At 41.4% G+C, this 25,177-nt stretch overlaps 1 protein-coding gene across 1 annotated transcript in view; it reads left to right on the forward strand.

The window, feature by feature from the left end:
• The first annotated feature begins 241 nt into the window (after nt 1-241).
• prkcea (protein kinase C, epsilon a) overlaps nt 242-25,177 on the forward strand; it is a 60,804-nt gene continuing 35,868 nt past the window's right edge. The window contains exon 1 of the mRNA XM_079577148.1: nt 242-949. Coding sequence (XP_079433274.1) covers nt 605-949 — 345 coding nt within the window. The 5' untranslated portion in view covers nt 242-604. The remainder of the gene's footprint in view (nt 950-25,177) is intronic.

Consider the following 25,177-nt stretch of genomic DNA (forward strand, 5'->3'; position numbering starts at 1 on the left):
AAAAAGGGGCTGGGGGTATAGCTACAGCGGGATGTAGCAGGGGCTGTGCAAGTGACCCCCGCTCGGCTAAAGGAAGCTGTCCACACACAAAAAAAGAAGCCCAAACATCCTCTCCCTTTTTCTTTCTCACCTAACGCAGGGGCAAGAAACGCGGGGGCGAACGTGTCTCAGAAACCATGGCGATACGGCGATTTTGGTGATCCGACGACAATCCCCCCCACCCCCGATCCCCCCTCCCCACATCTATCACATCTATGACCTCGAAGCGTTGCATGTGAATTGCATAACTATGTAGATGCCATTTTATTGAGATTTTAAGAGATAGTGTGGGCAACTTTGTTTCCTTGGGGTAGCTGCTGCTGCTGCTGCGGCTGCTTGCCTACGTGTTGCTGTGCTGTCCAATATTGCACTTGTCAAATTTGTAATGCATGTGCGCCACTGAATGTAATCAAAATCATGAACAATTAGCTTTCACAACCTCACGAAGCTTTCATTTATTTATTTTTTTAAACGTGTATTGTACCGGAGTAGCTGGCACCGCGCGCACTGCAGTATCTTTTTCCTATCAGTGTTTTTCTTGAGGGGCTGAAATACTCTTGTAGCCATGCCTGTATTCAATGGCATATTGAAAGTCAAAGTTTGCGAGGCGGTGGATTTGAAGCCGACGCCGTGGGCCCTGCGCCACGCCGTGGGCAAAAGCGGTTCCTTCCTTTTGGACCCGTACCTGGCCCTCAATCTGGACCATAACCGCCTGGGGCAGACCGCGACCAGGACCAAGACCAATAGCCCCGTGTGGCACCAGGAGTTTTCCACAGACGTGAGGGAGGGCCGGAGCCTGGAGCTGTCGGTTTTCCACGACGCGCCGATTGGATACGATGATTTTGTGGCCAACTGCACCATCCAGCTCGAGGACCTGCTCCAGAACGGCACCAGGCACTATGAAGACTGGGTGAGTCAAAGAGAGCACCGTGTATAGTCAGCCTCGCAATGCTCCTCAAAACGTTTATTGGCTACCATTTGACCTTCAAAACTTCAAAGTACCCCCCTCATAAAATGTTTGACCTTCCAAGTGTCACCAAAGAGCGAATCAGGACTAATTCGGGTCTAGAAAGGTCTGAAATATTCGTAAACCGACCTAAAACAGAAAAAGAACACCTCACGATAACACATCAGAAGTCCGATATATTGAGGCAAGAGAGTATCGCGATAAACGATATTATTGACTCCAACGATACGAGATACTGTCAACTCTCAGGCATAAAAATGACAGTAAACCTTTGCTCTAAAAATGCATAATCATATCCTAAAACACCACACAAGCTGCACAAAAACACGAATGCTAATAAATGACAGACCATGAATATCGAGCCCAAAAAATGTATCGTTTATCTGTTATTTATTGAACGATAAGGAGACCCTAAGAAGAAGCCTAAGTACTTGCCAGTCATACATGTACTCCAGTCTGAGTACCACTGTCTTTCTTTTGGTCACTCTCTTTATTGGCTATGACTGCAGCCAAGAAAGGGTTATTACTACAACATGCAGCCAACAGAACCCCTTCTATCTCGGTAATCCTTTTGATAAGTCAAGGGTCCCCCGGCCTTATATTTCTTAAGGATATTTAGACTTCACTCAATAGTAGGATGGTTCAGGGTGAAAGTGGGTGAAGAGCGGGGAGAGTCAAGCAAATTGTTGGAGCTGGGACTCGAACCCACGACGGTAAGGGCAGAACAGTGTGCAGCCATGCCTTAACCGTTCGACTATTGGCTGCACGAGATGAAGAAATATAAGGATTTTTCCCCCTTTGCACCGATTAAAGTATAATTGCATATGTCCGTGACCATTTTAGAAACAAAACGTGCAATTTGTCATACTTATATTCCACGGCTTCCATTCTACGGGGAAAATTTTATTATTGGGGCCACCATAATCTCCTCTATGAATCTGAAATACTGCCATACTGGTGGCGAGCAACGAGTGCACAAATGCGCCACTCTTCTATATCTAGCTTAAAGTACTTTTGAACCAGCAACAAAGATGCCTGTGTGACTGAGTAACGCCACCACTTCTGCTATAGTGAAACAAGCATTTCACTTTAAGTTAATTTGTTATGACAGAGAAGAGAGGGGGCCAGTTCTTGTAAGAAAGGGCTAAACCAGGACAAATTCTTTGAACAAACTCCTAGACTTTGTTATTGAAGCATAAATTCAAATTTCTACACTCCCAGTCTTACCTGCTTCATATCGCAATAATCCCAAACAGCAGAAAACTAAAAACCCGGTCTGCAAGGGGTCTTATTGTGTATAAAACCAGTGCAAACATATTGTGATCTATATGAGATTCCTGTATTAGTCTAGCACTTAATCGCTAATAGATATCCCCAATATTGCTCGGTCCTAATCGAAACCTCTGTTCGACCTCATTGCTTTCCAACCCTTGTGTCAAAAAGCGCTGACACAATGAGATATGAATTAAAAGCAGCACAATTTGTGGAGATAGGTACGTGATTGAGGCAGAGGCGGCCTACATCCTGTTGTTTTGTTGTTGATTGAATTTAAAGTGGCGGGAAGCTGTCATCATACGCCACTTCCTGTCTCATTGTCTCCTGGTGCGTCCGAGGGGAAGATGGAGCAAGATTCATTACAACACGGTTATCAGTACGTAACACGACCAGACCCTTTTTGCAGAGAGGAAAGTGGGAGAAGCGCTCCAAAATATGCCATAACACCGGGACCTTTAGCTCTCTAGCCCTTTCCGAGCTGCTTCCCGGAGGCTTTTTCTTATGCTGCTGTTTTGGCCTTTGCGATCGCTCTTGCCACTTCCACCGATTGCTACTTGCAGTAATTTTTCTAAGAGCCCTGTTTGTGTCGGACTAATGGCTTTAAAATCTTAAGTCTCGAGTCTTAAGTGTCTGTCTCGCTCACCTCTGTAATTTCAGCCAGATGAGGTAACGTGAGGTAAGGTAATTTAATTACACGCCTTCATTTAAAAGCCCTAGTTTCTCAAAATCTCTTTCACTAGTGGTGTTTTTATGATGTAGCCTGGCCATAGAACAGTTTGGTTTGGGCTTAGATATGTTTACACCCTAGATATAATTTCGATTGTCCATTGTCCAATATATATCTTAATAAAGCCTTTTATACTTTTGCAAAATATGATTGCCTGGACGTGATCTTTCTCTCAATATAGATCTATTTTGGACTCTTTTTAGACACGGTTTGTCCCGATTTTATCTGGATTTTTTTGTGATTCTTGGAAAGTGGGTCTTTGAAGGACATATATTTTATGACGTCGTGTGGTACTTAAAGTGTGAAAAGTTTGAAAACCACTGCTTGAACATGAAAAATGCCCAAGGCCAAATCTGGTGCTGAATTTGAACCACAAAAAACAGGAAGTGCAGATACCACAAATTGTCATGTGACTTGTACCGTCAAACAGACAAATTGGTATTGTTATGTAAAATCCAGACTAAGACTAACTAAGTCTTTGATATTACCGTACAAGAACACTGCACATAAACATTTATTTATTATATTCATTTATTCTGCTATAATATAATTGTCACTTACATCTCATATGGGAAGTGATTGGATTTTTGGAGGCACTTGTAGAAGAGTGAGCCAGGGCTTCACAATTAACAGCAATCAAATCGAAATTTTGATTTGATTTTTTTTAAGTGAGTTAACGAGAAGGAACATTATCTTTTGCAAAGAGGAAAAACTCTCTCTCTCCATCAAGCAGCGGTCGCTTTACCCGAGCCAGCGGGGCCTTTCCGTGTGAAGTTTGCATGTTCCCCGTGTGACTGACTGCATAGGTTCACTAGAAACATGCAAAGTAGGTTTCCCTCTGCGGCGAGGACTCCTCTGAAAAGGAGATTCTGAAAGACTTTCCTGGTTAAATAAAGGTCAGATAATGAAATAAATTGCCTAAGTTCCGATATGTTTTTTTAAGAGACATTGTAGGGTCCAGCAGCTCCTTTGATATCAACATAAATATATATGTTGTATAGATGAGTTATTATAAACTAGGAGTATGTTCATCATCATTTCTGACTAAAAGCAGAGAACAAACTACTTTTCATACAGGTAGAAGTAAACATGGAGCTAGAGACTTGGTTGGGACTGCGTAAGGAACTCCAGGGGCTCTATCTGTATTTATCGGCTATTCACTGCCCTAGCATCTTACTGTGATATGTACAAAGCCTGTTTGTAGTTTAAACAGATGTGCACAGTAAACTGACTCTTGATTTTAAAGCATGACGAAGTAACTCATGCCACTGCAGGTGTCGTAGCATGTTACGGTTTTTTACTCATTAATCGTCCGTGAGAGTAAATACTACGCTGACAGAAGAGACAAAGGGAGAGAGGGATATTGTACATCCAATTACACAATAGAGAATATCTTTTTCACTCTAACTTGGCTCTAAATACTGTTTAAGTGGTGATAGCCCACAGTTAGCTTTGCCCGTTAGCCTGTTAGCTTCGTCTTCGTGATTCCATTAGCCTATTTTAACAGTTTTAAGTAGGCGAATAGTATATTTTTATTCAATCAAAGTCAAGCCTTATCATTCACATGTTGTGTTGCCACGCGCATGTAAATAATCATCGATGGTTGCTCACTGCGTCGCCTTAACCTCTGCTTGGCCTCTGGCTTTGAACGCTAACGGCTAACGGCAGCCTGACAGCTGTGCATTTCCCAGCAACAACAATCATAACAACAGCAGCCCCTCGTGACCCGAAATGTCACCTTTATTCTGGTCCCCTGCCCTTGCCTTGGCCCCCCCGGAGCAACTGAAAATAAAAAAAAGCCAGTGTAATTAAAATAGCTGTTTGCCTGCGGAGGGAAACGCTCACTGTGATCGTGGTTAGCGCCATCTTCTCACTCAGCTGTGTGATGGGCTAATTTGTCACTTTTTCAGACACGTTTTTTTTTTTTTTCAAGCCCCGGCTGCTTCAGGGACATGGGAGACGTCAGGAGAGAGATGTGTTGAATTCAAACGAGTTTTCGCAAATTTATGTAAACATCTTCGACAGAAAGGGGGGACGGATCTGTGTGGTTCTAACAAGTGATTCTAGTTCAAAGGTAATATGCTCTGTATCTATTTACATATTGTCATGTTGGTAAAGAATCTAACTATCTACTTCTTCTGATTTGTCAAGAGAAACATGCCGGATTGTAGCCACAAAGTAAATTGGCAGTCAACAGCAATTCAGAAAACAGAATAAACAATGTAAGAGAAACGAGCAAAGAAAACGTCAGAATAAGCCACTCTTTGTGTTGAGTTTTGAATATAGAAAATGTGAGTGGGAGACTGTTCCATAACATACAGGCCTTCACAGACGGAGCATTTGGTCCAGAAAATATCTCATGGCTTTAATCTGATGTGTTTAGGCCAATTTACATTTCCTGCGTCCATTAACGTGCACTATTCCGACCGTGAAAACAAGTAGTAGTTACTATGCCTCTTGTCTTGATCGGGCTGCATGAAGGATTCAGACTGACTCACTATAACGTGTTTGTAGAGGTCCAAGCATAAGGTTGGCAACTTTGTAAACGTTCTGCTGAAATATAATACCTGCCTGTTGCGGACCATTTGAGTTTACAATTAACAATGAATGACAGATGCACAATACTGGGCTCGATATTTATGGTCCGAATGCCAATACTTTCTGTTTTTTACCCAAAGCAAGTTGTTTCTCATTGTATTTCATGTTCATTGTTGGATATTTTAAGACTAGTACTTCCTAAACAAAGCTTGTCATTTTTAAAGGGGCTAGGTGCAAGTTGGCCATTATATACTCACTACTGCCACCTCAGGTCATACGTGTAGCTGCAGCTTCTATATTAAGCTCATGCATGACGGCACTTCTTCACTCCTGAATTAACAACTTTTTGAGTGACAGTGCAGGATTTTAGAGACAGTTGTGGTGAACAGGTCTGGGCTCATTCTACACATTAGGACATTTCTGGAACATGTAGGGGAGAGCATTTTTAAACTCCGTACAGTCCCTTTAAGCTATAGAGCTAGTTTCTGTGGCATTATAAGGCCTTCAATAATATTGTTTATCGCAGTAGTTTCCTGCAGGCCTGGATCTACGGGGGTGCAAAAGGGTGCATTGCAACCTCACTTTGAAATGTTTGCACTCATTTTGAAATGTTTCCACCCTCAGTTTTAATGCCATCCCAGTGTATTTTAATGGCGAGAAACTCTATTTGCACACTTCTGAAACTCGAATGCACCCTCAGTTGGTTTCCTGCCTCAATAGTTCAAACTTTAGATTAGTTATTGTGACAGGTCTACCTATTGTGGCCATTCACATTGCGATTTTGATTGTTTGATATCAATATCAAAGTGTAGCTAATGCATTTGTTTCTTACATTGACACATGTGATAAATGTACAATAATAAATAGGGTTTATCATTGAAAATCGAAAGTTGTGCTATTAACATTCACTATTCAAATGAACCAGACATTCCCACTCCTCGTTCTTGCCTGAACTTGCCTTTTCATCTGATACGGACATTTTTGCGTTGGGCAATTTCCCCCCCAGCCTCTTTTAAAGTGAACAGCATTTTCCCTGCATTTTTAATATGATCATTTACAACATCCTGGCACTCTGCTTCATGTACTTCAGATGGATGGGGGAGAACATAGCGCTCCTTTCATGTCTTTAGGGGTGTTCTTCATAGACGCTGAGTTGGATAAAGAAGGTCTTGTTGCAGCGGGAGACAGCAGCTTTGACATGTGATCGCGCCGGACTTTTGCGCTTTCTTTTCTTCGTTTTTTCCCTTTTTTTTCCCGCAGCTCGTCTCGCTTTAGTTAAAAGGCATAAAATGAAGGTGATCTCAGGACAGAACAGTTCCCGGGACATTAGATTATAGAGTTATATCCACGTGGTGTTGTTTCACATGTGGCGAATTACAGGAGAATGTAAGTTCCCTAATTTGCTAAATCGACTTAAATCAATCATGCAAGAATGCGCAGACGTCCAGGTAGACGAACCGGCAGAGTCAGTCAATCCAGCTGGACATGTCACGATGTTGTAGATGACCCACGTTTCAAGATTAACCCAATCTCTTTTCCAGTTTTCCCACAATACACATGTTGAACCAAGAGATATAGCTAATGGAAGTTATGGTCTGTAGTGGTTTGTACATTGATCATTTCATAAGCCTCCAAAAACACTCCATCCAACTTGTCCTCAAGCTTTATATGATAAAAAAAATAAAAATAAAAAATACATTTTTTATTTTATGGAAAAAAATAATAGTAGTATTAATCGATGACCAAGATAATTGTTATTTGCAGCCCCACATTTTTAGTTGTGTTTTTGTATTTCTTTTTGGTCTGGTTTTCGTAGTTTTTTATCTACTTTTATCTGTTTTTTGTAGGGTTTTTTTGGTCTGGTTTTCGTCTCTTCTTTGTTGTGTTTCCATAGTTTTTTAGTAGTGTTTTCATCTCTTCTTTGTCTGGTTTTTGTTTGTTTTTTTGTCTGTTTTTTGCAGGGGTTTTTTGGTCTGGTTTTCGTCTCTTCTTTGTTTGGGTTTTGTAGTTTTTTCATAGTTTTTTGTTGCGTTTTCGTCTCTTTTTTTGTCTGTTTTTTGTAGTTTTTTATGTTGGGTTTTTTGGTCTGGTTTTCGTCTCTTCTTTGTTGTGTTTCTATTGTTTTTTGTAGTGTTTTCATCTCTTTTTTGTCTGGTTTTCGTTTGTTTTTTGTCTGTTTTTTGTTTGTTTTTTGTCTGGTTTTCGACTCTTCTTTGTTTGGGTTTTGTAGGTTTTATTTTGTCTGGTTTTCATAGTTTTGTGTTGTGTTTTCGTCTCTTTTTTTTGTTTGGCTTTTGTATTTTTTTTTGTCTGGCTTTCGCTCTTTGTTGCATTTTTGTCATTTTCTTGTTGCTTTCTTCATAGCTTTTTTTCCTTTGCTTTTCTTGTCGCTTTTTTGTCTTGTTTTCACCACGTTTTTGACGCTCTTTCCTCGCTTTTTTGTCACTATTTGTGTTGTATTTTCATCCTCGTTTCATAGTCATAGTTTTTAGACTTGGTTAAACGCAAACTAGAGAAAACGTGCTCTGTTCAGGCGGGGGTTAAGAGGTTAATTACCAGATTCAATCACCAGTGCTTCTATTACACATTTATAAAGACAACCGCTCCTTTTTTGATGTTGCAAATACTCTGGTGAGATTCCCAGGCAGACGGAGTTGTGTCTGCCTTTCGTCTCTGTGTCGCTGTGTGGATTCCTTATGTCCACCTCGGTCTGCTGCACACTTTATTGTTTAGATTACCCCAAATTATTTAAAACATACACAGAGAATTGAAGGTTTACTGTCACAATCCCGCCCTAGAAAGTCGAAATGTGTGGTTCTTGGTGCGTGTGCTTCTGTTGATCCACGGCCATCGTCTCGGGTTCAGACCGTCTAAAATCAAACATCCATAAATATTTCACACCATCAAAGGGATTTCCAATTGCTACAGTTCTGCCCCAGAGGGAACATTGTTGGGTAGCGCGAAACAATCTGTCTGCATTTTGTTGCCACCATCTGCAATATTAAGTGGTTTTGCATTTTATTGTTTCGCCAGACAGACAATGTCCTTTGAGGGCCTTTGAGTGAATTCGAATTGCCCATAGTACGTGATGTAAGAAGCGTCCATTATCCAGATTACTATTTAGCTAGAATAGTGTCTTTTTGCACCATTTCCTCATTCGAAGACATGTGCGAGTCTCGAGCCCTTTCCTAAAGGTTTTCTGCATTCGTTTCAAGTTCATGTCCTGAACACGTTGAACACAATCTGCAAACGTTTAGGTAATTATATTAAGCTGTTGTAATTGTGTTGTGCTGTCATCTTGGCTACAAGCTCGCACAGTCACTCAACCATCCCCAAAGATAAGTTCTCTGCCATTCTTGTTACATGAAAGTAGTAGGGCTGGGCGATATATCGATATTTAGAGTATATCGATATATCTTCAAATGAGATATGGAATTAGACCATATCGCGTATATCGGGATATTTCAAATTCAGATAAGCTATTAAGTAAACAAAAATAAACAGGTAATCTCAAGCTGATTTAAAAAAAAGTGTATCTTAAACTGAGTACTTTATTTTGTTATCTCATATATAAATGCTGCCCTCATAAAAAGATTGACCTATTTTATTTTATAGGCTATTTTTATCCAAGACAGCTTTTTATTTAAATGAGCACTTACGGAGCTTTGTTATACAGTGTTTATGTTTACATTTTATAGTGAGTTTTCAATAAAACGACTTGTATTTGGCTTTGACTTAACATTTCATTTCACAGCTCTCACTTTGCGGAAAAAATATCGAGATATATATCGTATATCGATATTCAACCTAAATATATCGAGATATGACTTTTGGTCCATATCGCCCAGCCCTAGAACGTAGCATGAAGAGTAAAAATAGGTTGGAGACCCCTAACCTCTCTTTAAATCAGTACTAAGTAACTCATGCCCCTAGAGGCCATGAGCGCAACTGCGGGTGTCTTCGCAAGTTGCAATTTTTTAATTGTCTGTGAGAGTAAATACTACGCTGACAGAAAAGACAAAGGGAGAGAGGGATATTGTTCATCCAATTACACAATGGAATTTTTTTTTCACACAAACTTGGCTGTAAATACTGTCTGGCCAGAAAACCACAATTGCAACTTCACTGTCACTGTCACAACAGGCAAACAGGCAAAGCTAACTGCGGGCTAGCGCCACTTTAGCAGTATTTACAGCCGAGTTTGCGTGAAAAAAATATCTCCATTGTGTAATTGGATGTACAATATCCCTCTCTCCCTTTGTCTTTTCTGTCAGCGTAGTATTTACTCTAACGGACAATTCATTTTAAGCCACATTTTAAGTCACCATGCATTTTATGTTTTCGGCTGCATGAGCAAACAATATTTAACTCTCAAATAGGAGATTTCTGTGACAATATTTTGCATTTAAGCTTCTTGTGATATGGATATAATTGTGTGACCTGATCATTTCAAGTTCATAGTTAACAGGCTTCAGTCATTAACTTTGTAGACTTATTTTATGCACATTATATTTGCTAAATAATTGCAGCCTTTGCTAATTGTAAGCGTTCAACCCGCCATTTCGACTTGATTACGATTAATTCCGCAGCCCCTTCAGCAAACCTCATGATTGTCCTAAACACTCACCTGCTGCCGGGTTAGTGGCCATGAGAGCCATCCATTATTGAGGAGACTGTGTCCTGTTACATAAGCTTACATTATGGGCATACGTCGGGGCATAAATAGCCGTCCCTGTGAAGCGGAGGTCAGTGAATGGGGCACAGCTGACTGACCACATGTTATTGATCAGACTGGAGCTCGTCAAAGCACCCGCAGCCCCCTCTCAGCTCCCCGTTTGGCCTGCAAAACTTAATCGAAATCGCGTTTTGAAAGGTCGCAATCGACAAATCCCAAAAGCCTGCAGTCATTTAGGTGAATGTCCTCTGCGGAGAATTAAATCTCTCTGTGCCGACATGGGATCTTCTTATAAAACCTGCTCACCCTGCTGTGTAAATCTCTACAAAGATGTTCTGAAATTAATGCGATTGTTGTATTAGTTTTGCTGTTCACAGTTCAGACTTCTCTCCCTCCAGACCAGGACATGTTTTGAAGATGCATTGTGAACCGAATCTTAATTTTTAACCTACAACGGCAATTAAAATCATCATATTCTTTTATATCTCCTATTTAAAGAGGGGGGGTTTATGCTTTTCGCTGGTGTTTGGCAATAATCTCTAAAAAGCCATTGGAGAAGATTCAAAGATGTGCGAGTGGGTAGAAAAAACACAGTTCCAGGTATATTTTGATGAGAGAGCAACATTGTAAGCACTAAAAAGTCAATTTTACATTATACCGCCCCTTTAAAAGTGCAATGTAAACTCAATATAGACTCTTATCTACTGAAGTCTATTCTGTCACTCACACTCATAGGCTGGGATCCCACTGGTGCTGTAACGTCCCTCAAAGTCTTTTAATTTTGTGGTTTTGAGGGTTAAATTCTGCTTGTCTTCTTTATTCATTTGAGGACGCTGTAGCAAATCATGCCTCTGTTTCTTCTGTAGTGTTGCTTTTTCAAGCCATGATGCCTTTTCTGATGCAAAGTTTTCGTTTTCTCGGGTTTGGGACTAATACAGATAAAAAGTGAGCTTGCTATGTACCCCAAATGCACCCTTTTTGCAGCTTTGTTTGTTCTCAGTTTACGGAATGACTCTATATTCTCGACATAACCTCACCATCAATCATCTCCGCTCACCAAATGAACTGTATCTCCACTCTGGGGAATATTGATTGGTGAGTGTTTGCATCTGAGCCGTTGACTAATAAGCCTGGCTAACAAAAACAACCAAGGCACATAATCAGAATAATCTAATTTGTGCAAATGTTTATTGATATTAATGCATCCTGTCATTAAAAACATGGACTTCTCACTTCCCCCGGACTCCTGCTGAGCCTGACACTGCGTCATCTCCTCACACAACCACACAACAGCCCAGGCCTGAGCAATTTTCTGACATGCTTTGCAATTGTAAAGATTGAACAAGCTCATATTCTGTTACAAGAATAATCTGCTTTTCAGAACATGTAGAAATCTATACTGGATACGGACATTTTGTTCTTCGCTATGTACTGTGGTAATTGTGGTCATTGCTGCCTGACTATACCGCCTGCCTTGTTTCAAATAGGTCTTGAATATGACTTTATACTGGGATGACATGATGTTAAAAGTCTTTCAATTACTTTATAGCAAGTAAGCAGGGCGATATGGCCTAAAATGTATATCATGATATAAAAGAGAATTATCATAACAATGGACATAATAGATTCAAGATTGTTTTCCACAAGACAACACAAGCGCAGTTATCGTGGGAGGAACCCCCACAGAGGAGCACGCTGTACAGATTATCATGAAATGTTTGTAAGCCGCGATGGGAACAAATGTGGACAAATGCTGCCTTCTGGTGGGAGCTATGGAATCATTCAGAGGTGCCAAGGCTAATAAAACAGAAAAGAAAGCGCTAAAATATGAAGTATGAAGGTAAACAACTTGTAAATGTTATGCTAGCGCCAGCTTAAGTTGCCCTAACAGCGGCTAAATGTTGGCAAAATCCCCTTTTAGAACAGCGGTATGATGTGAAATATTAAATCCGTTTGACCTGCGTGTCATTATTCAGTCATTATTCCTTTGTCGCTTCTCCTCACTGCTGCTGGTGCCATTGTAACCAAGGGCATGCGGTTAGAAAGAGAGGAGAGAGGTTCAGATGCGCTCGTCTTGAGACTCACGTGACACATGAACGGGATATGTAGCTTTAAACCACTTTTGCATGGTGGTTTTCTTTAGCGTGTTGTTGTTAGCGCCACACTAAGGAACGCTAGGTGTCTATGCTACAACTTGTCGGAGTTCATTCAAGACTCAAAGCCTGAACCACCTCCTTGCAAAGATGATCTCCTCAAGCACTAGAGAAGCTAAATTCATTTCATTCAAATTTGTAAGCACCTGGCCCCTGAAGCCTCCACAGTCAGTGTTTATGATGCTGTGTAGCCGAGCGTAGCATTAGCAGCGATCTCCATCCTGACTCCAGTCAAAATCAGCTGTCATGCAAATCATACCTCGTCTACAGCGGTATTACAATTTACACTGGTGTCCCAAAATTACACTGGCATAACAGTGCACGATATGATTAGGCCCAGCTTTAATAGCAGGAGTAGGGAACGTTACGTCCATGGTCCAAATCCGGCCCTTTGCAGATCCTAAGATGATTTTGAGAAACATGATGAAACACCTTCCTGTAAAAATACTCTCAAGGTCTTTAAAAAATTGTCGAGGAGGACCCTCTGGGCCTCTCCTGTTCGGACTTGGAATAAAGTCTACATAACTACAGAAACTCGTCTTCTGCTGGCCCATCCGTCGTCTCTTCTTCCTAGTTTGCCGTTACTACCTTTTCAAATACCTTACAAGACTATTTATATCCTTCCTTCCTTGCTGTTATCTATTTCCTTACTTCCTGTATCCGTACTGCTGTTCTGTTTACCTCCTCGCGCTAACTGTAATTTCCCTGCCGTCTTTCTTCCTACATAGTTTTTATTTTCTTCCGTGTTTCTCGATTCTCTCTACACTTTCACGTTCTCATCCGTCCTCCTGTAGTCTTCAGGTTTTCAGCTCCGACTTCTTTTCATGATGTCTGCTTCCCCGCTCCCTCTCTCCCTCACTGAGTGTAATATTAACCAGACCGTGATGCTTATTAATCACCCTCTCTGTGATTGAGATGCCCGGTCTCTATGGCGACGATGGCAGCCCGTCCCCGTGGCGACCGCCTCGCCGAAAAACTGCACTGAGGGAGAGGGCTGGCACAAAAGCACGGAGAGGGAGACGATTCAGACAGTTTCTCTCTCTCTGTTGAAGACAGACTTGAGTGACGTGGCAGGTAGAGTAGGTTTCTGTATCGGCGAGTGCCTAAACTATCCCCGATCTGATACTGTGTTTGTATTTCTCTGTCCAGGAACCATCGATGGCAGCACCTGTTGACTGCATCGTTGCTAGTAGAGCTGAAATACTGGCTCTGCAAGATCTAAAAAAACTCGAATAATCACAGAATTGGCGCACACGTTGCCACAGATGGTACTTTTTACTGCTAGTTTATTAACTCCACACTATTAAAACCGCAAAAGCTGACATTTTACTGTGAGGCAGTGCTAGCATTAATGTTCCTATTCTAAATAAAGAAGTGAGGAACGGTTTAAACCTCTCCTAAATGCACGCAGTTCAGTGTTTGACTGCACTGACCACCGATTGTGGCCGTCCATGGTGCAAACTCTTCAATAAGCGGACCTTGAGGAAATCGTTTGGACATTTTTGGCTTGGTTTTTATTCACACCGTGTGGTAACGGACTGGTGCTGTTGTTGGCAGCTTGTATTGGGAAAAAAACAACATTTGTCTGCAATGTTATGAAAAGAAGCTATGGCACGTCTAATATGTCTAATACTAGGGAAATGCTCCTTTGATTGTTTTAGACATATACGTCCTATCTGTCTGCTTGAGGGGTGTGTCTGTAGTTAGTTAGTTGACACAAGGTGCCAGACAAACCACAAATAAACTTTGTAGGCGCACCCTAGTGTATATATTGACATTTCTGCACTTTCCCCATAAACTGTGAGGTGTTAGTTGTCTGTTGTAATGTCAACCCCATAACCTTGACTTAACATGACATTTTTTGCATATTTCTGATTTCAGTTTGCAAAAGTATCGCTTCCGAATTGTTACTGAGATGTTATTGCAAAAAATATTATGGAGACATTTATTTTTGTCAATATCATCGAGCCCCAGTGTCCATAAATCGCCCATGCATAGCCCCAGTATTAGATTACTGTCCACAGCGCACCATTGGACCCAGAGTCAGTTATATCACCGCGGACATGATTGATTTTGTGCAGACTAATAAGATCAGCCGCCCTCGTCGCCTATAGCACCACCACATTCACATCCGCATCCGTGCAACACTGATACTGTTGGTACTGGGAAGTTTGGGTAATTATGGAACAATGATTTGAATTATTATAATTGGCATGTCATGTTTACTTTCCCCCCCAATTGTCAAAAATATAAACTTTCAATTTTGGAAATGTATTTGGAGTGAATCAGGTCTTAGTTGTAAACAGCAGTGGACAGTACTGTTTGATAAAGCATATGAATGTCACATGATTTCAATCACATGACCCTTAGAGCTCCATTCAAACATTTGTTATGCATTTTTTCGCATCTCAGAGACAAAACAACAGCTTTCATACAACGAAGCAAAAGTACATCAATTACATCCTGCATAGACGACTACAGTGACATTCATTGAACTGCAAATTATACCTGACTGGATGAACTTCACCTAAAGGGACATACTTTCCTATCATGCTGTGAGCCGATTGTTCAGTTTGAGTGTATTTGTATCAACAGAAGCAGCAGTAGTAGAAGTAGTGATCACGGTTGAAGGTTATTTATTTCCCCTTTATTTCCCTGCAGTATACTTAGAAAGCATCATCAAGATAAATTGGCTGTGAAGTAGCAGCTTGTTGTTGTTTACATTACAGTGACAGACAGTGTTGCTCCTTGAAAGTTGTGAAATGTCCTTATAAACTCTTCTCTGTGAAGAATTGGGACGTTAGAAATGCATCAGGAAAGTTAGGGTCACAAATAACAATTTTATATCCTCACTTGAGAGTCCCAAAGTGTGGCCCGGGGGCAAAATGATTTGTCATGGTTTTTGATTAAAGTCATATTCTTATTTTAGCTTAGGGCTATCACGACAATTACTATATTGACTAAACAACGCATTTTTGGCCTCAATATTTATCGTCTGTACATTTGTTTGCATTTTTCCCCATTTTTCTAATGTAGTTTCATTGATTGTAGGATATTTTAAAGCAGAACTAAGTAACTCATTCCCCTAGAGGCCATTAGCGCCACTGCAGGTGTCGTAGCATGTTGCGTTTTTTTACTCATTAATTGTCCGTGAGAGTAAATACTACACTGACAGAAAAGATAAAGGGAGAGAGGGATATTGTACATCCAATTACACAATGGAGATATTTTTTTCCCCCTCAAACTTGGCTGTAAATACTGTTTAAGTGGAGCTAGCCCGCAGTTAGCTTTGCCCGTTAGCCTGTTAAGCTTCTACTTCGTGATTCCATTAGTGGGTGCTGGTGCAGGGAGAGCTAAAGTAATACTAGCAGTAAAAGTTATAGTAGTTATAGCAAAAAAAAAAAAACTCACTATGTATAGATACTATGTTGTGTAAGTCTGCGGCGTGTTACGAAGCAAGAAATGCCCAACTAACGATTCACCTTGTTGACATTAGTCGGCATTTTCCCCGCGTCCCAGTGAACCACTTTAGTTCCTAAGCTCGCGACCGTTTTATAACATTTCAATGCACTACAATGACACAGATTAACTCGGGCTTAAGACACTTCCTAAAAATAGAAAGTGGGCAACGGGCACGGCTCAGAGAGGTCAGACGTTTGTGACGTCGCTTGAAACTTTGAGGGCTTTGTGCCAATGAGTGGGTGTAGTTTTCTGTGCACATGGCAAGTAGTGCTGCTCAATATGAGGAAAATAGCTGTCGGATATTGTTGTATTTTATAAAACCGGTTCAGTATAAGTATGTCCTTTGAGATCGTATTTTGGGGCAAAGTTGGATTGAGTGGCCAAAATATAATAGTAATGTTACATAGGTTGTTTTTACTCACAGAGGTTAAAAGTAGTGAGCGACCCAAATAGTTAGTCAAGTGACAGTAAAAAGTACAAAACATGAAATAAAGATAATTTACAAGAAATTTCAACTTTTATCACCATCCATCCGTCCGTCCGTCCGTCCGTCCGTCCATCCATCCATCCATCCATCCATCCATCCATCCATCCATCTTCTTCCACTTATCCGTTGCTGGGTCGTGGGGGCACCCATTGGACCTGCCCAAATCACAATGCACCAGCCCTCTATGGCTCCTCCTGCAGGTGGTGGGTCCACGGTGCACCTATATATTTAGTGGAGATTCACTCGAATAAGAGTATTAATACTTCCATAACACACGTAACAAGTAAAAGTAAAGTAAGTAGAAGTCTGATAATAATGGCTAACACTTGTCTTGTGCATTGCAAGCCTATGTTGATACATTTCTTAACCGAGACAGTGGCAGATATGGTTGAATGGGTCGTCTCATGATCAGAAGGTCTAGGGTTGGAATCCCGGTTCCTGCAAGTGCAAACCGTCGTTGTGTCCTTGGGCAAGACTCACTCACGTTGCCTCCAGTGTCTGCGCACATTAGCTCACGAATGAGAGTGTAAAGTTTAACCATTTACTATTGTAGCTATAGCTGCCCTGGGATAGACTGACCGAAGCGATGCTGCCAATCTGCGCCATCGGCCCCTCCAACCACTACACATGGGGCGGGTGAAGTGTCTTGCCCAAGGACACCAAGGCGCCTGCTTGAGCTGGGATTCAAACCATCATCCTTTCTGTTATTGACAACCCGCTCTTCCCTCTTTCTCCTCATTTGCAATCTTACAGACTATCACTTTAAATGCCAATAAATAGCATTAAACTGGATTTAAACTGACATTAAACCTAAAAAATATGGTTAGAATCACATTCAACAGCAAATTGTACACATTTTTTGTACATACGTTGCCCGTTGTTGAATATCAGTATCATCTCTATGTTTGATGGAACATTTGCAAATCTTAAGAACTGAAAAATGCAGTTTTTTTTTGCATTTGTGGCATTATGTATTTAGTATTTAGGCACACAGTGAATGTTAATAATGCTACATGTCATGTTTATGTGCTTTGTGATCCGAATCCTGCTTCATAAATTGCACGCCGTTGAAACTGAAAGTGCATTTTTTTTCGCCCCAACCTTAATTAATCTAATGTCTTACGGCTACAACAGATAAGTAGAAAACATCAATATTTATGTGCTTTTCCAACTTGTTTTTTCTAGTTCTCCAATGTGCGGCGCAGATAAGGGTTTGTGGAGGGAAGGTTAGTGCGATGAGCCTCATGTAAACACCATGTCGCGGCGTCCTTGAAAAGCTTAAACCGGAGCTGCCAGGGCTTACGCCATGTATTAAATGTTCTTTTAATTTAGGGCCGTTCTTTTAAGATGTGTCTGGGGCGGCTTTTAGTCATATTGGAAAAAGAGGCCGTGTGGGCAGGACGTTTTAATCAAAGAGAAGGGAACGTTATGCGGAGGAGACTAACACAAGGTCTCAAAAATCAATCACAGACATTTTTATTTGGGTACCAATAAATTTGAACCCGTTGGCCGGACGGTGTCCAGCGGGGTTTGCTTCATGATTTGACAAAGTAATTCCCTCCCTAAGAGTTGAGAGACTCTCGGTGATGGTGGAGGGGAGGAGAGGTGCTGAGGATTAGATTTGTGAATGGTTGAATGCATAGGTCATTTTATTACAGAGAATTGAGTACATTTTAAAGTGGTAGTCTGTAAGTTTAACCTCTTACCACCCGCCTAAACCAAATGCATTCTGTCCTCTTTGGCTATTATATAGGCCTGTGTAACACCTTATTTGAAAGCTAAGACCCACAAAACTGATCTTTTTCCTCGCGTTGTTGCTGTGTTGTGTCACCTTTTGTATGTTTTTTCTTTCTTTCTTTTTTTCCATTTTTGTCACATTTTTGGTTGAGTTTTTTCGTCACTCTTTGTTGAATTTTTCCCATTTTTTTGTTGAGTTTTTGTCACATTTTTGTTGAATTTTGTCACATTTTTGTTGAATTTTTGTTGAATTTTTGTTGAATTTTTGTCACATTTTTGTCACATTTTTGTCACAGATATTTAAGGATTAAGTACTTTTCGAACAGAGCCGTACTGTCATTTTGAAGCTTTCGAGTCAGTTTCTGTTGCACTGTAAGGTCTTACCTCTTAACACCAGCCTTAACCGAGCACATTTTCTCCAGTTTGACTTTAACCAAATATAAAAGCGACAAAGCAAGACATAAATAAGGATGAAAACACAGCAAAAAAAACACAGCAACAAAAGAGCAGCAAAAAAAAAAAAAAAATGCTGAAAAGTTTTGTAGGTCTTAGCTTTCAAATGAGGCGTAATCTCCAGTCGAGAGGCTTTTAGATGTGGGTAACGCTGAACTGGAGAAAATGCACTTGGTTAAAGCAGTACTAAGTAACTTGTTTACCTTAATCAATCCTTTCTGTAGTCCCTCTGGGGGTAATACAAGTGTTAATGGGATGATTGGGGGGGTCTTTCATCTCCCCCTGGTGTCTCTGGCCAGAAAACCACAGTTGCAACTTTCCCTGCTCAATCATGAAGAAGAAGCTAACAGGCTAACAGGCAAAGCTAACAGCGGGCTAGCGGCACTTAAACATGATTTACAGCCAAGTTTGAGTGAGAAAAAAAAATATCTCCATTGTGTAATTGGATGTACAATATCCCTCTCTCCCTTTGTCTTTTCTGTCAGCGTAGTATTTACTCTCCCGGACAATTAATAAGTAAAAAACGCGACATGCTATGACACCTGCAGTGGCGCTTATGGCCTCTAGGGGCATGAGTTACTTAGTACTGCTTTAAGAGGTTAAATAATATTATTTATATTTCAGCGTACTAACTTACAGTATCTATGTCAGAAATCTGATGGTTATGCAGACAACAACTGCTCTGCTAAGTTCAGTTTGATACCGGTGCTTAACCTGTCACGGGAACTTGTTTTTTCTATAGAAATGTCTGACTTCAACTTAATTTCTGTTTTTGTATCTATATTTACAAGTTTTTTTGTTTCATACATAAACAATACTCCCACTAGTGCTACTACACCTGCTACCACTTTCTCACTTCTTATTTTCCCAGAGCCCGGCTATTGTCTATTCCTAATTTAGCAACAGCAGGTAGGTCAAGGCTGAGCGCACCTCCCCAGTCCCTCGTCCCGACGCAGTCACACAATCACACGTCTCCTCCTCCTCCCTGTAACGTCACAGACCTCGCCCCTCCGTGACCCGCTGATTAAGTAGGACGCGCCAGACTTAAGATGCTTTGTTGCCACATGCACAAACACATGCACTTATTGAACCCATGCCAATTCGGGGTCAGTAACCAGAGGCCTGTTTAAGGCAAGCTCCGAGTGAAAGGGAAGACGTTTTGGGCCCAAACTGGAGTCCCGGAACGACAGGCGACAGACCAATTAAGACACAATAATACTTAAACCTAATTACTTTCAGTCGAAGAGTCGATATTACCAAGCTTTGTATTCATGTCTTAATGTTGCAACCTCATCAAAAACATGCCCGAGTTTAGCAATAATCGGTGACGCAATACTCACAAAATCACTGAGGTCTTCCATTTGACTGAGATTTACACTAGAACAAAAACACAAGTAGCTTAGAAATGTGCAATTATTATACAATTTAAGTCCAGTTTTATTCTTTTGTCTTGATCTTGTGCCAATATTCACAACAGTTATTGAAAATTGTCATATTGTGTAACCCAAGAACTGAAGTTAATGTGTAAATAATGCATGCTCCGACATTTGGATAGTACTAAAAGCAATATTTCATTCTAGATCAATCGCACTTGTTGAAAAGATGAACTTTCTCCCAGTCTTTGCTTCATGTGGATATAAATTACAGAAATATTATCCATGAAATCGGGTCGTACATTCAGTAATGTGAGTTAGTGTAACTTTAAACTTGGTTTTGGGCACCTCAGAAATTATGTTTCATGTCTTATAATGTAATTAATGAGAGTAAAATACATTAAGTAAATGGGGCAGTTATTGCAGTGGTTAGTGCTCGTGCTTCACAGCTAGAAGGTCCCGGGTTCGAACCCCACCTGGACGGGGCCTTTCTGTGTGGAGTTTGCATGTTCTCCCCGTGTCTGCGTAGGTTTCCTCCAGGTACTACCAGTAAAACATGCACAATAGGTGCCCATTTTGGGCCAGGACCCCTGACAAAGAGATGCTTAATCTCAGTGGGACTTTCCTGGTTAAATAAAGTTCAAATAAATAAATTGATGGGACCCCGACTGGGTAATGACTGGGTAATAAGTTTGCTTTGCCGGGTGGCTGAGCGCACCCTTTGTGATAGGGTGAGCAGCTCAGTTACCCGTAATGAACTCTGAGTAGAGTCGCTGCTCCTTCACGTCGAAAGGAGCAGCTGAGGTGGCTTGGGCATCTGTTTCGGATGCCTCCTGGTCGCTTCCCGCGGGAGGTGTTCCAGGCATGTCCTATTGGGAGGAGGCCTCGTGGTAGACTCAGGACACGCTGGGGGTCTATGTCTGTGAGCTGGCCTGGTGGATCAGGGAGTCTGGACATCTCTGCTCAGACTACTGCCCCGGATAAAGTGGAAGAAAATGGCTGTATGGGTCCCCGAGCACCGCTGGCTGCTCACTGCTGCTACAGGTCGCCGCAGTGGCATCGAAGATGGGTCAGCAGATTTCCCTGCAGGGATTAATAATATAGAAATAAATAGATGCTGCTCTTTTAAGCCTCTTGTGTTTTGCTTCGGCTGGCAAAAGTTGGAACTAAAAACAAGTCACCATTATTTTACAAGGATGTGCTAACCTGTTGATGGCAGCTCATGTGCAGAACTCACACTAAGAACATATAGATCAGAGGCCTTTCTGTGGTAGAAGAGACCACCAAAGAGAACAATGAGGCAAAAATACTACTAAAATAATCGTCTTTGCTTGGCACATGCTTCCCACCTCAATATTAAACTGTCGTCTCTTCCTGGTGTTGTAATGTCACGTGAGCTCAACCTTTTGTCTCGCTTATAAGCTGCCTCCCAGCGCTTTGATTGGGACTGACAAGGTAAACTCTTTAAACAAAGCGTAAACCGATGCTGTTTTCTAAATCACTTAATTGTTTAATCTAGTTTTTGTTCCATTCTTTACACAACTGGTTCTTTATTGATTTCTGGTTAAGCTTCTGCATTGATGAGATTGACAAGAGTCTTTCAAGCTGTTCCAGTCCGTCAATGTATGGGATGTTTGGGAACACTGCAGCTTCATTTGACTGAAGAGGTCTAGTTTGGAGGTGGTATAGGCCAGTGTTTCACAACCAGGGGCGCAGGGACTCCAGGGGGTACGTTTGGAATTATTTCAGATCAAAAAGATGAAACTGAATTGCTACTACTACTAAGTAGCCTACAAATAAATCTGAGATTAATTGACCATCTTTTAAATAATTGGTGGCCTCTTTAAGTAGAAATTGAAGGCTCAAGGGGTACGCAAGACAAAAGAAGGTTGGGAAACACTGTTCTGTACTTGGTTTGGCTTATGACCTCCCAATAGAAAACATACTCTGATCATTTAAAGTAAAAACTTGTTATTCGTTACTAAAATGATGATTTTATTACAACGAATCAGGTCAAGCCTTGTATCAGAAGAACTTAGCTCATTCAGGAAGTGCATTGCAAACAACCAATAATAAAATGGGTGTTGTAATACAGTGTGTTTTGAATAAAGCCATTATGGTTAGGGGTGTTGTGATACATCATTACACAACCAAAAGACAATCTGGGATGTATCAGTATTGCTATGATTGTTTTTTTTATTGTGATCTCATACTTAGTGCTTGACCAGAAAACAGAAGTCACACGCTGTAATGTTTTGTTGGACCACCTCAGCTTTGATTACTACAAACATTCTTCTGCGATGTAAAAAGATCCAGTGTCGCATTTAATATTCACCAATATCTTGTATTGATGATGGGAGAGTGTGACTACTGTGCAACGCCTTCTCCAGCACATCCCAAAGATTCTCTATCGGGCGCTCTAGGCCCATAGACTGTAAATATAATGGATGTCTCACCAGCTCTGACGAGGCATGTTCCTAAAAAGGGCATAAGGGCGGGATCCTCACTGTAGACTCCGCCCTTGTGTGACGTGTAGTTCGCGCTGCTACAATGCTAACAGTCCGACCCTCATTAATACGAGATTTAGAAATATTCTCTTATGAAAACCAGCCTGGTCCCCTTAATTGTAACTAACCCAGCGTTATCACATCAGGAGGAATATCTAGCTCTAGATAGTTCCAAAAAAAATTGGGACCAGGCTTTAAAGTTGTTTTTAACCAAGTACAATGCATTCCAATGGGGGACTAGCGGCCATAGGGAGGTGCTACAGCAATGACAGCCCCTAGTGTCGTTGTCAAAAAGCAGAGTAGCCAGCGGCCATTTTCTAGGCCTGACCAACTGCAGCAGCCCAAGCTCATACTTGTTTCTGGTCAGGCAGTGTATGTATCTTGTGTGTATTAGGACAAAAGTTCACTTCTGTATCAATGCGTGTATTCTCAACTCCACAATATGTTGCCTATACAATACATTGAACACAACCCTAGTTTTTCCACTATCCATAGACACTGGTTACCTAATTAAGTCATTCAGACCGATCGTAAACAGTTCTTGTCTTCCATCTTGCAGTGGAAAAGTGCCCCGGTACGATCGGCCTGATGGGGCCCGGTGGACCATTGTCGCTGTCACTCGATCTTTGGCTGTCCCCGTTTGTGCTTCAGAAATCAGAGTCCGCGCCACCGCCGGCCCCTCTCCTCCTCTTACATTATTAGGCGTCTGTGATGTTCCATTAAAGATGCATGACTCTCACGCCGTCTCACTCAGCAGGCTCTCCCTCCTCCCTCCGCTGCACGGGAGCTTCAGTTTCACACCCACCGACAGTATATAGGCTGCTCTTTTTCAGGAGCAAGGTTTAAAGCTGGTTCAGATCTGGTCCTGGTAATATTCGGCCCCTTGTCTGAAATATGGATTGAAATGATTACCTCAGTATTTCTTTTTCCAATAAGAATAAGCAAACCATTGTGTGAAATCTGCAGAAAATCCACAGAAAGGCCTTACGTTACCTCAAAAGAGAACTGACACTGTGACTGCAATAAAATGCAAAACGTATCAATTTACTCTTGCTTTGAAATAGGGATGCATCGATCCGATACGTTATTGGATATCGGAGCCGATACTGGAAAAAATACAATATCAGGTATTGGCTACAAATATCCGATACTTTTAATTTTGGCTCTGGGCATGCTGTATGTCATTGTAAAGCTAAGAACCTGGAGATCGCCGCGCACAATTCTGTGGTTAGCAATAGCATGCTAAAGCTAGCGGGAGTATGCTAGTGCTAACAAAACTAATCAAGGCTGGGACATAAACTATATTAGAAATACCTAAATTAGCCTAATAAAATAAAATAACCACAGCTGAAGCCAAGTGTTTGTATTTTAGTTTTTTTAGTTTTAAGAAATAACTGATATGACATATTTGTAATGATCAGATCACTTCATGCCAGTTGTTTATATTAATGTAACTTAAAGCCTGTCATATACTCAACGTATATTATAGTCTATAAAAGTTATCCTTGTTAAATGTTTATCCAAGAGTGTATCTATAGATATAATTGATAATTGATCTGTAACATGACAATAAAATATGACTTTATTGATCTTACAATGGAGAAGAGTTAATAACATTTTTCACTCAGAGAAAGCCACTTGTAAGAAATATCGGATATCGGCAGATACTCAAACCCCAGTATCGGTATCGGGATCAGTAGCAAAAAAGCGGGATCGGTTCATCTCTACTTTGAAAGCTATAGACAGCAACAATTTTTTCTCCACCAGCTGTTTTTGCTGGTTTCTTGTCATTCACTACTTCACGATTAGAGCTGGGTACCGCTAAGCAATGCCAATATGGTATCAAAGAAATAAAGAAAAAGTCACTAAAACATATACAATATACAATTATTTTTCGCTAGATGCCACATTTGTATGCCTGGTGGGTCCGGAGATGACACTGGAGATGGAAAAGTATTGCATTTCCTCCAGACCCATCAGTCAGTAATACTTGGCGTGCCAGTGTCCAGTACAAGTAGCACGTTTTTTATTTTATTTTTTGATCACGCAGAGGAATTCTTTCACGGTTTCCCAGTCCTGTTTTCAGTTCCGTTGCGTTTTACTCGTATACCATAGTCTCTTCCCCTCTCTCTCTCTCCTTCACTTTCTTCGCTGCCAAATTGTGCCGTGTGGCAGATGGTCGTGGGCGGCTGTCACAGAGCCTAAACGCCGCCGAGAGGTGCAGGGAGAGCTGTCTGTTTGGAGCGCGTTAACAAGTGTCCCGGACAGCGAGTGGGACGGGGTTAGGTTCGCAGTATTGAGACAATGAGAGCTCTGCGCGGCACACCGGGCGATTGGATGGTTACCATACGGTCTACTGTCATTAAACGTACGGGACATTTGTTCTTATGGCTTAATACAGCTTTTTTTTTTACAATAATAGAAATGAGATTATCGTGGAGAGGTGCTGGGGTTTATCCTGGTTACCAGCCTTTTGGGAATACTATGAATCCATATCCCCTCCTGGAACCGCCACCTTAATGTGGTGGAGGGGTTTGAGCACCTGAATGATCCTGGGGGCTCTGTTGTTGGGGGCTTCGTGCCCCTGGTAGGGTCTCCCATGGCAAACAGGTCCTAGGTGACGGGTCAGATAAAGAGCGGTTCAGAAGTCCCTTATGAGAGACCAACAGGCCCGGTCTGAATAGTGAGGCCGTCCTTCTGTGGACCCACCACCTGCAGGAGGAGCCATGAGGGGCTTCTGCAATGTGATATGGGCAGCTCCAACAGCTGCCCCCACGACCCGGC

The sequence above is a fragment of the Gobius niger genome (assembly GCF_951799975.1).
Source record: "Gobius niger genome assembly, chromosome: 19".
NCBI lineage: Eukaryota > Metazoa > Chordata > Actinopteri > Gobiiformes > Gobiidae > Gobius > Gobius niger.